Source organism: Bufo gargarizans, chromosome 6, assembly GCF_014858855.1.
Source record: "Bufo gargarizans isolate SCDJY-AF-19 chromosome 6, ASM1485885v1, whole genome shotgun sequence".
NCBI lineage: Eukaryota > Metazoa > Chordata > Amphibia > Anura > Bufonidae > Bufo > Bufo gargarizans.
The window spans coordinates 90,762,313-90,775,596 of NC_058085.1; the positions used below are offsets into that span (position 1 = coordinate 90,762,313).

Here is a 13,284-nt window from a genome sequence, read left to right on the forward strand (position 1 = left end):
AAGTAAATCCATACCTTCCTAGGAAAGAGGTGGTTATAACAAAGTACTGCTGTATTCCTTCCAAAGATCATCCACAGAGAGACCAAAGTGTTCATTGTCTCGAAATGGCAGAAATAAGAACTAATCAGCCTCACATATCAAAAGTGTCTCAAGGAAACAATGTCCTTGTTGCTCTGGACAAACAATCAGAATGGTTTATAGTATTAAAGCTGAACTTTGGTTGCTATGTGTAAGAAGATCATTTATTCTCTGAGACGTACAGGAGATCCAATGTCTGTTGAAGGTTCAGTTAACACTAATGTATGGTCCGAGCAGCTGGAAAAATTCTCTTCAAGTAAGACCTCTTAAAGACATTGGTGAATCCTGGAGGTGTGAAAGCCTTCAAGCATTAAGAAGAAAAACATGTTCATATCCACTTATTTCATATTTACAAAGTGACCTTAGCTGTTCACACCCAATATGTCACTTGTATCTGGAGGACAGACACACATTGAGGGACATTTCTTAAAGTACTTCTCAAGATAAACCTTCTATTCCTCTACTTTACATCTGGGCCATTTTTTTTATTTTTTGTAATGGAGAGTTGTTAGCTAATGGAGCATGACACATAGATCCTATAGAAATTGTAATAGTCACATTTAATCCTAAACAGAAGGAGACTTCCATTAGCATGCACATATGCAACCATGGCGTTCCTTCATGCAACTTAACTTACATAAACTAATTAGATTTCAGATAATCTGAGTTCAGATGGGACCCTGGAAAACAGAACGAGACCAGCATCTCTAAAAGGCTCTGCTGATGAAGAGGTTATTTAAGCAAACTGTATGTATCTTTGGCCTCATACATGGAATCCCTGTGGTTCTGAGCTGCAGAGCCCTGAGCATGCCATGTGCCATTGTATGCTGTCATATTAGACTTTATCCTTCCCTAGAAGCTCCATATTGTGGTTTCTAAAAGAGCATGCTACAATTTGTTTTTTCTCGTAGAATCTGACTGAGAAATCATTTGTATGAAATTGAAAGCATATAGTGGTATGGTAGTACAGTAGTAGTCTACTAGTACTGTATTATGGCTCAGGTGTTGTACTGAGCTATATTACCCTTTAAATAAAGTCCTAAATAGTAAATATAGGGATAAAAAATTAATGGGAAAAAATAACTCAAAACAAAAGATGCAGATCTAGTGTCTATCTCTTTAGAAACCTATGGAAGTTACAGTAATGTATATGCCAACCATAAACTGAAGTGTTCACTGAAGAAGATTAGCAAGGTTACTGAATTGCTCTTGTATATAAAAAAAAATCAATTGGAAGAAGTTGTTAGGGGAATAATAGAGGGATGGAGGAAAAATAACTTGAGTCCAGACCTTGAGATGAAGTTTAATGGCAGCTTTACTTGAATAAATGTTTCTCCAAAACAGTTTTCAGGCTTTGTCTTGGTTCAAGTAGGCTTTAGCATTAAACTGGCAGGCAAACTTAACTCTGCTATATCTTTCTCTCACTCTGCTGTACTAACAAGCTGACTGGATAACTTGGCTTCTTCTTTATGTTGCACTTCTCTCTGTAGTCAGTTATGTTTCAGCCAAGGAACTAATCTCCTGGCTCCTGAGGCTTCTATGCTTTAGCTTACCTGGCCAGCAGAGCTTAATGTGCTCTGACTGGTGTGGGCACACCTTCCCCTTGCAGGGGGTAAACTACACTACTTCTAACTGGTCCCCACCCTTCCTTCAGGAAATAGGGCTAGCCCACTTCCCTACGGGGGGGGGGGGGGGTTAGAATGGAATGGAACACTCCATTCTACCCACATACCACTCTGGGGTGTTACATGTAATAAGCTTTTAATTGTCTCATTAACTGGGTGACAACCAATATAGTTCTCAAATGAGTTATTGCCTTACTATCCAGTTAAATGGGTTGTCTGGTTTCAAGTAGATTGACCTGTAATAAATAATAAGTGATTATTCACCTGACAGATCCTGCGCCGTTGCTTCGGTTCTCAAAGCAGAGCTCTGTTTTCCCAGCTCCTGCGGTGATGCCACACTGACAACATGTGACAGCTACAGCCAATCACTGACCACTGAGGTCAGTAATTGGCTGCAGAAGTCACATGTTGCCAACGTGACATTAACGCTGCAGAAGCCCTGCCGAAAGAACTGGCAAAGGATCTTTCACATAAGTAATCATCTCTTCTTTATTATAGGTTGATGCCTTGAGTCCAGTATCCTCTTGAAACACAATAACCCCTTTAAGAAGTAACTGTGATTTTTTTATATAGGCAAATAAATATAAGAAGCATTGCAATATATGTTATCAGAGAAACATGCTTCCTTCTTCTCTTATCAGACTCCTTTTATGTTACTTCTCCTTCACTAATTCAGTTCACTGAAGATGGGCTGCCTGCTTACTGAAGGATCAGATTACATAGATGTCTATGGAGAAGTGTGGGTGAGAAGGAGGAGAAAGGTGGGGCCCATCACATTACTTGCTGACTTCTATATATTGACATATATGGTGCTATTGCTGCTTCTGAGTGAAAGAGGAAGGCAGAATCTATTTTCTACATATACAGTCTATAGTAGACATTATAGCACATAACAATTTGAGCCATTGTCATATAATAGCCAGATATAGTAATGCATAAAGGGGTTGCCCCCTGAGACATATTGTAAATTGTAAAAATACATTTTTTTAACTGCATCTAATTAAAAATTTAGTAAAGCCACAGAGTTACTCATTAAAAAGTATTTGTATAGTCTAGCTACGTTCACGGACAAAAAGTATTGGCTCAATAATACGTCTCAATTATGAGAAGCAATCACGGACTGAAATAGAGAAGCTAAAACTACAACTTTATTGGATATACACTAGGAATTTTAGAAATAGGTCTTGAGCACAGGGGGTGGACAAATATAATGCTTGTGAGTCACTACCCACCAGTTACTGCCACTGGGGTGGGGTGGGGGGAGGGGTTGTATATGCATATATCAACCTGGCTGTTGATCTATTACACTGAGCCCCGGCTGTATAGTGTAACTTCACTCGCAGCTGAGCCAGATGCCAACGCCAATATGACCTCAATTTTAGTGTATATCCAATAAAGTTGTAGTTTTACATCATTCCGTGATGTAGTCTAGCTACAGTTTTTTTCTTTCTTATTTCTCTGTTAACCTCTGTTAAACATTGCTAAGGGTGGACACACATGCTCAGTTGCATCCTTAAACTGCTGCCAGCCATATCCTCTGTTAGAAGCTGTGAAAGTTGCAAGGAGTGAGATCCATCACAAAGGACATGTGCCCCTGAAAAGGACAATCTCCCTGAGCTGTGATAGAGAGAACTATAGCAGAAACGACAAGCCCTATTAGAAAGGCACACGTATCTTGAGCTGCCAGCTTGAAATAAATCTATCAGAACAACTGAAGCAATGAATGAGATCTCTGGATCCAAGTGAGGTACAGGTTCTAGCTTTGAAAGATGTTCTCATCTACTACATGTCTGCTTTTTATTGGTTAGAATAATCGTTTGAAGCACATGAAAGGTTATTTTGAAAAAGCACCTGGAAGACCTGGTACACTAAGGACTTACTTTTAAAAGGTATGTTATCCTTTTTTATTTGAATGTCCTTTAATAACTTTTCTAAACTTATTATGCTCTCATGAAAAAGTATAAAGCATTCTTACTTCTAGGTAAGATGGTGGTATAGTTTTTTTTTTTTTTTTATCTTTTTTTTTAAATCCTGGGGCATGGTGAACTAAGAGAGGAGATCCCTGGGCTAAAAATAGCCCCAATGGCTAAGCACCACTGGGACAGTAAGAACCTCAATTGATGTCAATGAGTGCCCTGTCATGCCATGTTTTATCTTTAGGGTTCGGGTTTCACATATTCAAACCCGGGCAGAATGAACTTAGAAGAGCAAAGAGTCTACACATAGTAGTTACCTAGTGGATGGGGTCCTGCATATAGAAAATATCAAGTACAGGTATACCAGAACAGGGGTTATCTACTGGTGGATTCCATTGCTAGGGCAGTTTTTACATACCTAGTGTCTGTCCAGCCAGTACTCGTCCATTCTCCCCAAGAACAGCTCCTCGCGCGTGCCTCTCATTCATATACTGTACAAAAGCATATCCTTTATGCACCGAGCAGCCAACCACGCGGCCATACTTTGAGAAGATTGATTCCACATCACTCTTCTTCACCACTGCTGTGTTTAGGTTGCCAATAAAGACTCTTGAATTCAGGGATTTGGGATCATTTTTGTTGGTGATGTTGCTAGTAGCGGCTTTCAGGGACATTTTCTCCCCCGAGGCTGAAAATACAAAGAAGGGGTTAAGTGGCAGGAATAATTAGGTATGTGCTCTACTGTTAATAACATAGTTGCACTTTGCATGCAAAACTTGTGTGTGTGGACCTACAAAAATTAGTGACTGATAATTTGCTCTAGAAATCAGTCACCTGGACTCAAATTGTATGGTTTTGCACAAATTAGAACCACATTCTAGCATTTTTCTTTGAATTTTGCAAGACCTTTGATCTAAGAAGGTTTATAATCTGTATTTAATCAGTCTTCCACTCACCAGACTCTCCCCTCTCTAATCTATCCTGAACACAGCAGCCAGGCTCATCTGTCAAACCGCTATTCTGATGCCCCCTGCCCTGTGCCAGTCATTACTATGGCTGTCTGATACATCCTCCCTGTGGCAGTCATTACACTGGTTGTCCATACAGTATAGGATTCAATTTAAACTCCTTACTCTTACCCATAAAGCTCTCCATGGTGTTGCACCCTCTATTATCTTCTCACTAATCTCTGTCTACCATCCTACCCCTGCTCAACACTCTGCAAATGATTTAGGACTAACATTCACCATATTCCAGACCTCTAATGTCTTCCGAGCTGCACCAATTCTCTGGAACGTCCTACTCCAAGCAATTACAATTCCCAACATCCATAGTTTTAGGCGCTCCATGAAAACACATCTTTTTGGGTGGTTTATATCATCCCCTAATCTAACTCTTCTCAACTCACCTCCCCCCTTCCCTCAACCTCATCCTTCAGTCTGATCCATCATCCACCACAACCCATGTACTCAGAACCACTACAGATATCGGCTGGTGACAGCTCATGCTGCTTTATATCTGCTCCCCTATTGTGGTTGGATCTTTGTAAAAAAACAAGCACTGTATACCTTCGGTGTCTGCTCATAGATTGTAAGCTCTTGTGAGCAGGGCCCTCATTCCACTTGTTTTAATTGGTGACTTGTTTGTTGCTATATGATGTTGTTTATACATCCTGGAAGAGGTTGCCCACTATGAAAAAAGGAGATCTACTGTTGTGCATGGGCTGTGTGTGATATTGCAGCTCTTGCATAAATGTTTCTAGGCTGGGGAGCAGATTATAATTTTTTGCTAATCCTGGAAAACCCTCAAAGTGATACAATTCTATCTGCATGCAGCCATCTCTAGGGGTAGTTTTCTGCACACTGTTTTAATTCTTCATATCGATATATAATAGTATGCATGGGGCTCCTAATCTCCCTCTAGTGGTGGCTGCAGGCAGCTTAAATTTATCCTTTATTCATGTTAAATGACTTTTTAATTAACCATCAATTAACGCATTCATATTCAAAATTGGATAGACAGTCAGAAAGAGATCATATTGACCCCTTAAGACCAAGACAAGTTTGGAAGTAACATTTTTATTTTTAAATCCACCTGTTCCAAGACCCATCCAAGTTTTCCACTAAACAAACCATATGAGGGTATGATAAATAGACAACCCATCTTGTAGCATATATTATATGTTATGTTTTTGATGTTTTATATCTCATATTGTACTGAGTCTTATGTATATGGTAATGGAGGCTTCATTCCTCTGGCAATAACAACTCTGGAGCATCTATTCTTATGACTCTATGTCAGGGATGCTCAACCTGCAGTCCTAAAACTACAACGCCCACCATGCCCTGCTGTAGGCTGATAGCTGTAGACTGTCTTATCATGCTGAGAGTTGTAGTTTTGCAACAGCTGGAGGGCTTCAGGTTAAGCATCCCTGCTCTATGTGGTTTCATTCCTTTATTATTCCTTCTAGACATTCATGAATGAATTGCAAACTACAATAAAGGTCCAGCTGGGTATTACAATTTGGGGTTGTCCCTCCACATTTTGACACTAGCAGCACTGGTTGGATAGTATCAGACTGTGTAGGGACCCCCCCCCCCCCCCCAATTGAAAACACCCTTCTGGACCTTCATTACAAACTGCTAGCAATTCATTCATAGCTTCTAGAAGGAATAATAAAGGAATGGCACAACATACAGTCATGAGAATAGAGGCTTCAGATTTGTTGGGGAGGAGGGCACAAGTAGCTACCAGAACTGTCATGTCAGGAGAAGGGACAGGTCCTCTTTAAAAGTAGTCAGTTTTGCTGTATTTTGGTTGCTTTAGTCTTCCACCCTAGGTGGCAGATGTTCTGCATTACTGAATGGGAATTTCTGGTAAATTTGCATTACCCATTTGCATTGCAGCACAACAGTATTTGCCAGTACCAGGAAACAACAGGAAAAAGTGCAGCCATAAAAAGTGGACAACCTGGATCCATATAAGAGTAGAATATGCCCCAAGTAGTAAATGTTCTAAACATTGTACAACCACACTACGTCTCCACACCGCACTGGTAGATGGTAGATCAGTGTAAAAGAAGTGAATCCAAGAGACGTCGCTTCTACTATACCGTGCGGTGCATGCATGGCTGCTTCCATTGTTTATAAAGCGATAACTGGAAATTGAAATAAACATGTCATCGTCTTCAGGCTTTTACAAGACAATTAGTGAGATGTTTTAGAAGATTGAATTATCCTGCATCACTACACAGTTACATAAATTGCAGGCAGGGATGGACAAATCCCAGGAGCTAATTAAAAGACTTCCTGAAAATTACAATTTCTGGGGGTTAAGTACAGATACAGATCACACAACGGTCCTTTTGGCTGCATGTATGGTCAGTACATTTCACCAAAAACTTTAAAGGGGTTATCCGGGATTTAAGAAAATTAAACTACTAAAATATTACTTTATGATAAATAAATTCCCAAATACTTTTCATTAGTTTTAATGGCTCGTTTTATCTGGGGAACAATCATTTAGAGAAATTAAATGGCCGCCATCCTATTAATACACACAAAACTTGTCTTAATCACACAGGGGGACAAGTTACTTCACAACACTGAGCTAAAGAGCTGCCTTATCCTCCTCACTGCTCTACTTGTCAGGGATTATGATCCTAAATACACATGATAAGATCTTCAGCTGAATCTCTGTAGGAATGGAGTTCATGAGGAGACATGAAGTACAGAGACGAGGTGGGGGGATGGATAATGAGCAGCAGCACTTATATGCCGTCTCCATTACCACAACCCCACATTACCAGTCTGTTTTGTTCATCCTCTCTGTACTTCATGTCTCCTCATGAGCTCCATTCAGAGATTCAGCAGAAGATCTTATTAAACTGTATTCAGGATCATAATCTCTGACAAGCAGAGAGGAGGATGAGGCAGCTCTTTAGCTCAGTGTTGTGATGTAAGTTATCCCTCTGTGGGATTAGGACGGGTTTTGTGTGTACTAATAGGATGGCAGACATTTTATTTCCCCTGATGATTGCCTCCAGACAAAACAAGCCATTATAACTAATGAAAGGTATTTGGGAATATATTAATAATAAAGTAATATATAAGTATTTTTACTTTCTTAATTTTCGAACAACCCCTTTGAAGGGAATGTCAAGGGTTTTTGTACTGATGAGTTATCCCCAGAATAGGTCATCAATATCTGATCGGTGGGGGTCTGACTCCTGGCCCCCTGCCCATCAGCTGTTTAATGTTCTCTTCTTAGGCCACTGACATCACTTTCATTGATCACATAGCATATGTGCACAAGTGAATGGGCTTGGGCTGCAATACAATACACAGCCACTATATAATGTACAGCACTAGAGCGCCTCAGCCTTTTCAAAACAGCCGTAGTGCTGGGAGTCGGACCCCCAACCTATTCTAAGGGCAAGCCATCAATATACAAATCCCGGACAACCCCTTTAATCGATCCAAGCAGGAAGTAAAATTTAAGTGAAGGGAAGCAGTGATAGACAGTTGGATGGCAGAGAATTAGCAATGTATTTATGTCACTTGTCTGATGTAAATACATAGAGAAATATGCTGTTCAGAATGAGCGCCATATTTTTGAAGCATCTGTTCCACTTTTTCTAACATAGAAGTCAGAAAAAGTAGGTGAGACCAAAGGCGACTTTTTTTTATTATCTTTTTAATTAAAATTTCTTCCATTGAAAATTAAATGAATCAGAGGTTAAATGAATCAGAAATCTGGGGCATTGTGATGTGAGTTCTTGGAGTGTTTTGACGCATGTGTACTGGCAGATGCATACAGGGGGAGGGGAACATACAAAATTTTGCTATGGGACCCTATACGATTTCCACAGTGGAAATCCGCAGCATTAATTGACCTACCATGAGCTTAAAATTTGCACTGGAGGTCAAGTTACGGGCAGAAATTACAAAAATGTTTAAAATCTTATTTTGCTGCTACTATAAACACTGTGAACTTTATGCATGTAATTCCACTGTGGAAACTTTGTAGCATATCCATCACCAGTAGCCGTGCCATAACAAACTGCAGAATTGTGGATCACCTATGGCTAGTGTTGAGCGAATCGAAGCTAAATGAATTGACTTTGATCCGAATTTCAGGAAAAATTTAATTTGGCGCAAAGCCGAATTTCCTTGAGCTCCTCTTATCGATTTGCTCCCTGAGAGAGGCCATCACAGTCATCTTGATTGAAGATACTGTGCAAAATCTCTCACGTGGGGACGTATGACATCCCTAGGCCACTGCAAGATTTTGCGGGTTTCTTTAATCTCCCTGAGCAAATGGATAAGGTGATTATGTTTTTCTTGTTTTCCCCCCGATTAATCCTTAAAAGCCCACAATTGTAGCATCAGATGCCGCGATCAGTGATGAATGCGGCATCTGAGGGGTTCAATGGAGGGGGGCGGCATAATCGCCATTTACCGTCATTGCGTCAGCTGCATATAAAGGAATGCGCTTTGTGACAAACTAATTAATCACAAATTGAATTTCTTTGTGAAATTCGGCAAAGCAAAGCGAAATTTTCATAACTTCACTTGTCAGTACCTATGGCCATGAATCTCCATGCACTTCCCAAAGGGGTAATCTGCCTACGCTTCCTGACAACTCCTGAGGGGATTATGAAGAAAATGTCACCCTGCAGGTCCTGCTCCCTTAGTCCCCACAAAGCGAAGCAAAGAGCAGACAAAGGCTGACAATAATCTGCAATAATAAAAATAATGAACGTGATGTCAGGTCCTGTTTAGAGGTTCTGGGAGATTAAAGGACCTTTCTAGGAGTTCAGAATTGATGACCAATCTTCTGGATAGATAATTAATGTCTGGTCAGTAAGGGTCCAATTTACAGCTCCCCTGCAGATCAGATATTGATGATCTATCCTGAGGCAAGGCTATCAATATTAAACTCCCGGAAACCCCCTTTAAGGAAAAACCAGTACATACATGATATCTCAATATCTCATTACGTTTTCTCAATATCTTATTAATGTTTGCCTTCTCGTTTGTGCATGACTTATCGATTTGTATCCTGGCCGCAAACACATCAAATTTATGAGCAAAAGGACAAGTAATTCACTCTTCTACCTAATGAATGTCAGCAAGACCGATGCTGATTAGAGTTGAGCGAACACCTGGATGTTCGGGTTCGAGAAGTTCGGCCGAACATCCCGGAAATGTTCGGGTTCGGGATCCGAACCCGATCCGAACTTCGTCCCGAACCCGAACCCCATTGAAGTCAATGGGGACCCGAACTTTTCGGCACTAAAACGGCTGTAAAACAGCCCAGGAAAGGGCTAGAGGGCTGCAAAAGGCAGCAACATGTAGGTAAATCCCCTGCAAACAAATGTGGATAGGGAAATTAATTAAAATAAAAATTAAATAAATAAAAATTAACCAAAATCAATTGGAGAGAGGTTCCATAGCAGAGAATCTGGCTTCCCGTCACCCACCACTGGAACAGTCCATTCTCAGATATTTAGGCCCCGGCACCCAGGCAGAGGAGAGAGGTCCCGTAACAGACAATCTGGCTTCATGTCAGCAGAGAATCAGTCTTCATGTCATAGCAGAGAATCAGGCTTCACGTCACCCACCACTGTAAGAGTCCATTTTCATAAATTTAGGCCCAGCACCCAGGCAGAGGAGAGAGGTCCCGTAACAGACAATCTGGCTTCATGTCAGCAGAGAATCAGTCTTCATATCATAGCAGAGAATCTGGCTTCCCGTTACCCACCACTGGAACAGTCCATTCTCAGATATTTAGGCCCCGGCACCCAGGCAGAGGAGAGAGGTCCCGTAACAGACAATCTGGCTTCATGTCAGCAGAGAATCAGTCTTCATATCATAGCAGAGAATCAGGCTTCACGTCAGCCACCACTGCAACAGTCCATTGTCATAAATTCAGGCCCAGCACCCAGGCAGAGGAGAGAGGTCCCGTAACAGACAATCTGGCTTCATGTCAGCAGAGAATCAGTCTGCATGTCATAGCAGAGAATGAGGCTTCACGTCACCCACCACTGCAACAGTCCATTTTCATAAATTTAGGCCCAGCACCCAGGCAGAGGAGAGAGGTCCCGTAACAGAGGATCTGGCTTCATGTCACCAGAGAATCAGTCTGCATGTCATAGCAGAGAATCAGGCTTCACGTCACCCACCACTGCAACAGTCCATTTTCATAAATTTAGGCCCAGCACCCAGGCAGAGGAGAGAGGTCCCGTAACAGAGGATCTGGCTTCATGTCACCAGAGAATCAGTCTGCATGTCATAGCAGAGAATCAGGCTTCACGTCAGCCACCACTGCAACAATCCATTGGCATATATTTAGGCCTAGCACACAGGCAGAGGAGAGAGGTCCCGTAACAGACAATCTGGCTTCATGTCAGCAGAGAATCAGTCTTCATATCATAGCAGAGAATCAGGCTTCACGTCAGCCACCAATGCAACAGTCCATTGTCAGATATTTAGGCCCAGCACCCAGGCAGAGGAGAGAGGTCCCGTAACAGAGGATCTGGCTTCATGTCAGCAGAGAATCAGTCTTCATGTCATAGCAGAGAATGAGGCTTCACGTCACCCACCACTGCAACAGTCCATTTTCATAAATTTAGGCCCAGCACCCAGGCAGAGGAGAGAGGTCCCGTAACAGAGGATCTGGCTTCATGTCAGCAGAGAATCAGTCTTCATGTCATAGCAGAGAATCAGGCTTCACGTCACCCACCACTGTAAGAGTCCATTTTCATAAATTTAGGCCCAGCACCCAGGCAGAGGAGAGAGGTCCCGTAACAGACAATCTGGCTTCATGTCAGCAGAGAATTAGTCTGCATGTCATAGCAGAGAATCAGGCTTCACGTCAGCCACCACTGCAACAATCCATTGGCATATATTTAGGCCTAGCACACAGGCAGAGGAGAGAGGTCCCGTAACAGACAATCTGGCTTCATGTCAGCAGAGAATCAGTCTTCATATCATAGCAGAGAATCAGGCTTCACGTCAGCCACCAATGCAACAGTCCATTGTCAGATATTTAGGCCCAGCACCCAGGCAGAGGAGAGAGGTCCCGTAACAGACAATCTGGCTTCATGTCAGCAGAGAATCAGTCTGCATGTCATAGCAGAGAATGAGGCTTCACGTCACCCACCACTGCAACAGTCCATTTTCATAAATTTAGGCCCAGCACCCAGGCAGAGGAGAGAGGTCCCGCAACAGAGGATCTGGCTTCATGTCAGCAGAGAATCAGTCTGCATGTCATAGCAGAGAATCAGGCTTCACGTCAGCCACCAATGCAACAGTCCATTGTCAGATATTTAGGCCCAGCACCCAGGCAGAGGAGAGAGGTCCCGTAACAGACAATCTGGCTTCATGTCAGCAGAGAATCAGTCTGCATGTCATAGCAGAGAATGAGGCTTCACGTCACCCACCACTGCAACAGTCCATTTTCATAAATTTAGGCCCAGCACCCAGGCAGAGGAGAGAGGTCCCGCAACAGAGGATCTGGCTTCATGTCAGCAGAGAATCAGTCTGCATGTCATAGCAGAGAATCAGGCTTCACGTCAGCCACCACTGCAACAGTCCATTGTCATAAATTCAGGCCCAGCACCCAGGCAGAGGAGAGAGGTCCCGTAACAGACAATCTGGCTTCATGTCACCAGAGAATCAGTCTGCATGTCATAGCAGAGAATGAGGCTTCACGTCAGCCACCACTGCAACAATCCATTGGCATATATTTAGGCCTAGCACACAGGCAGAGGAGAGGTTCATTCAACTTTGGGTAGCCTTGCAATATAATGGTAAAATGAAAATAAAAATAGGATTGAATGAGGAAGTGCCCTGGAGTCCAATAATATATGGTTATGGGGAGGTAGTTAATGTCTAATCTGGACAAGGGACGGACAGGTCCTGTGGGATCCATGCCTGGTTCATTTTTATGAACGTCAGCTTGTCCACATTGGCTGTAGACAGGCGGCTGCGTTTGTCTGTAATGACGCCCCCTGCCGTGCTGAATACACGTTCAGACAAAACGCTGGCTGCCGGGCAGGCCAGCACCTCCAAGGCATAAAAGGCTAGCTCTGGCCACGTGGACAATTTAGAGACCCAGAAGTTGAATGGGGCCGAACCATCAGTCAGTACGTGGAGGGGTGTGCACAGGTACTGTTCCACCATGTTAGTGAAATGTTGCCTCCTGCTAACACGTTGCGTATCAGGTGGTGGTGCAGTTAGCTGTGGCGTGTTGACAAAAGTTTTCCACATCTCTGCCATGCTAACCCTGCCCTCAGAGGAGCTGGCCGTGACACAGCTGCCTTGGCGACCTCTTGCTCCTCCTCTGCCTTGGCCTTGGGCTTCCACTTGTTCCCCTGTGACATTTGGGAATGCTCTCAGTAGCGCGTCTACCAACGTGCGCTTGTACTCGCGCATCTTCCTATCACGCTCCAGTGCAGGAAGTAAGGTGGGCACATTGTCTTTGTAGCGTGGATCCAGCAGGGTGGCAACCCAGTAGTCCGCACAGGTTAAAATGTGGGCAACTCTGCTGTCGTTGCGCAGGCACTGCAGCATGTAGTCGCTCATGTGTGCCAGGCTGCCCAGGGGTAAGGACAAGCTGTCCTCTGTGGGAGGCGTATCGTCATCGTCCTGCCTTTCCCC

At 42.9% G+C, this 13,284-nt stretch overlaps 1 protein-coding gene across 1 annotated transcript in view; it reads right to left on the reverse strand.

The window, feature by feature from the left end:
- The window catches only part of RALY (RALY heterogeneous nuclear ribonucleoprotein), a 204,216-nt gene that overhangs the window by 37,573 nt on the left and 153,359 nt on the right, over positions 1–13,284 (reverse strand). The window contains 1 exon segment of the mRNA XM_044298986.1: positions 4,038–4,307. Coding sequence (XP_044154921.1) covers positions 4,038–4,293 — 256 coding nt within the window. The 5' untranslated portion in view covers positions 4,294–4,307.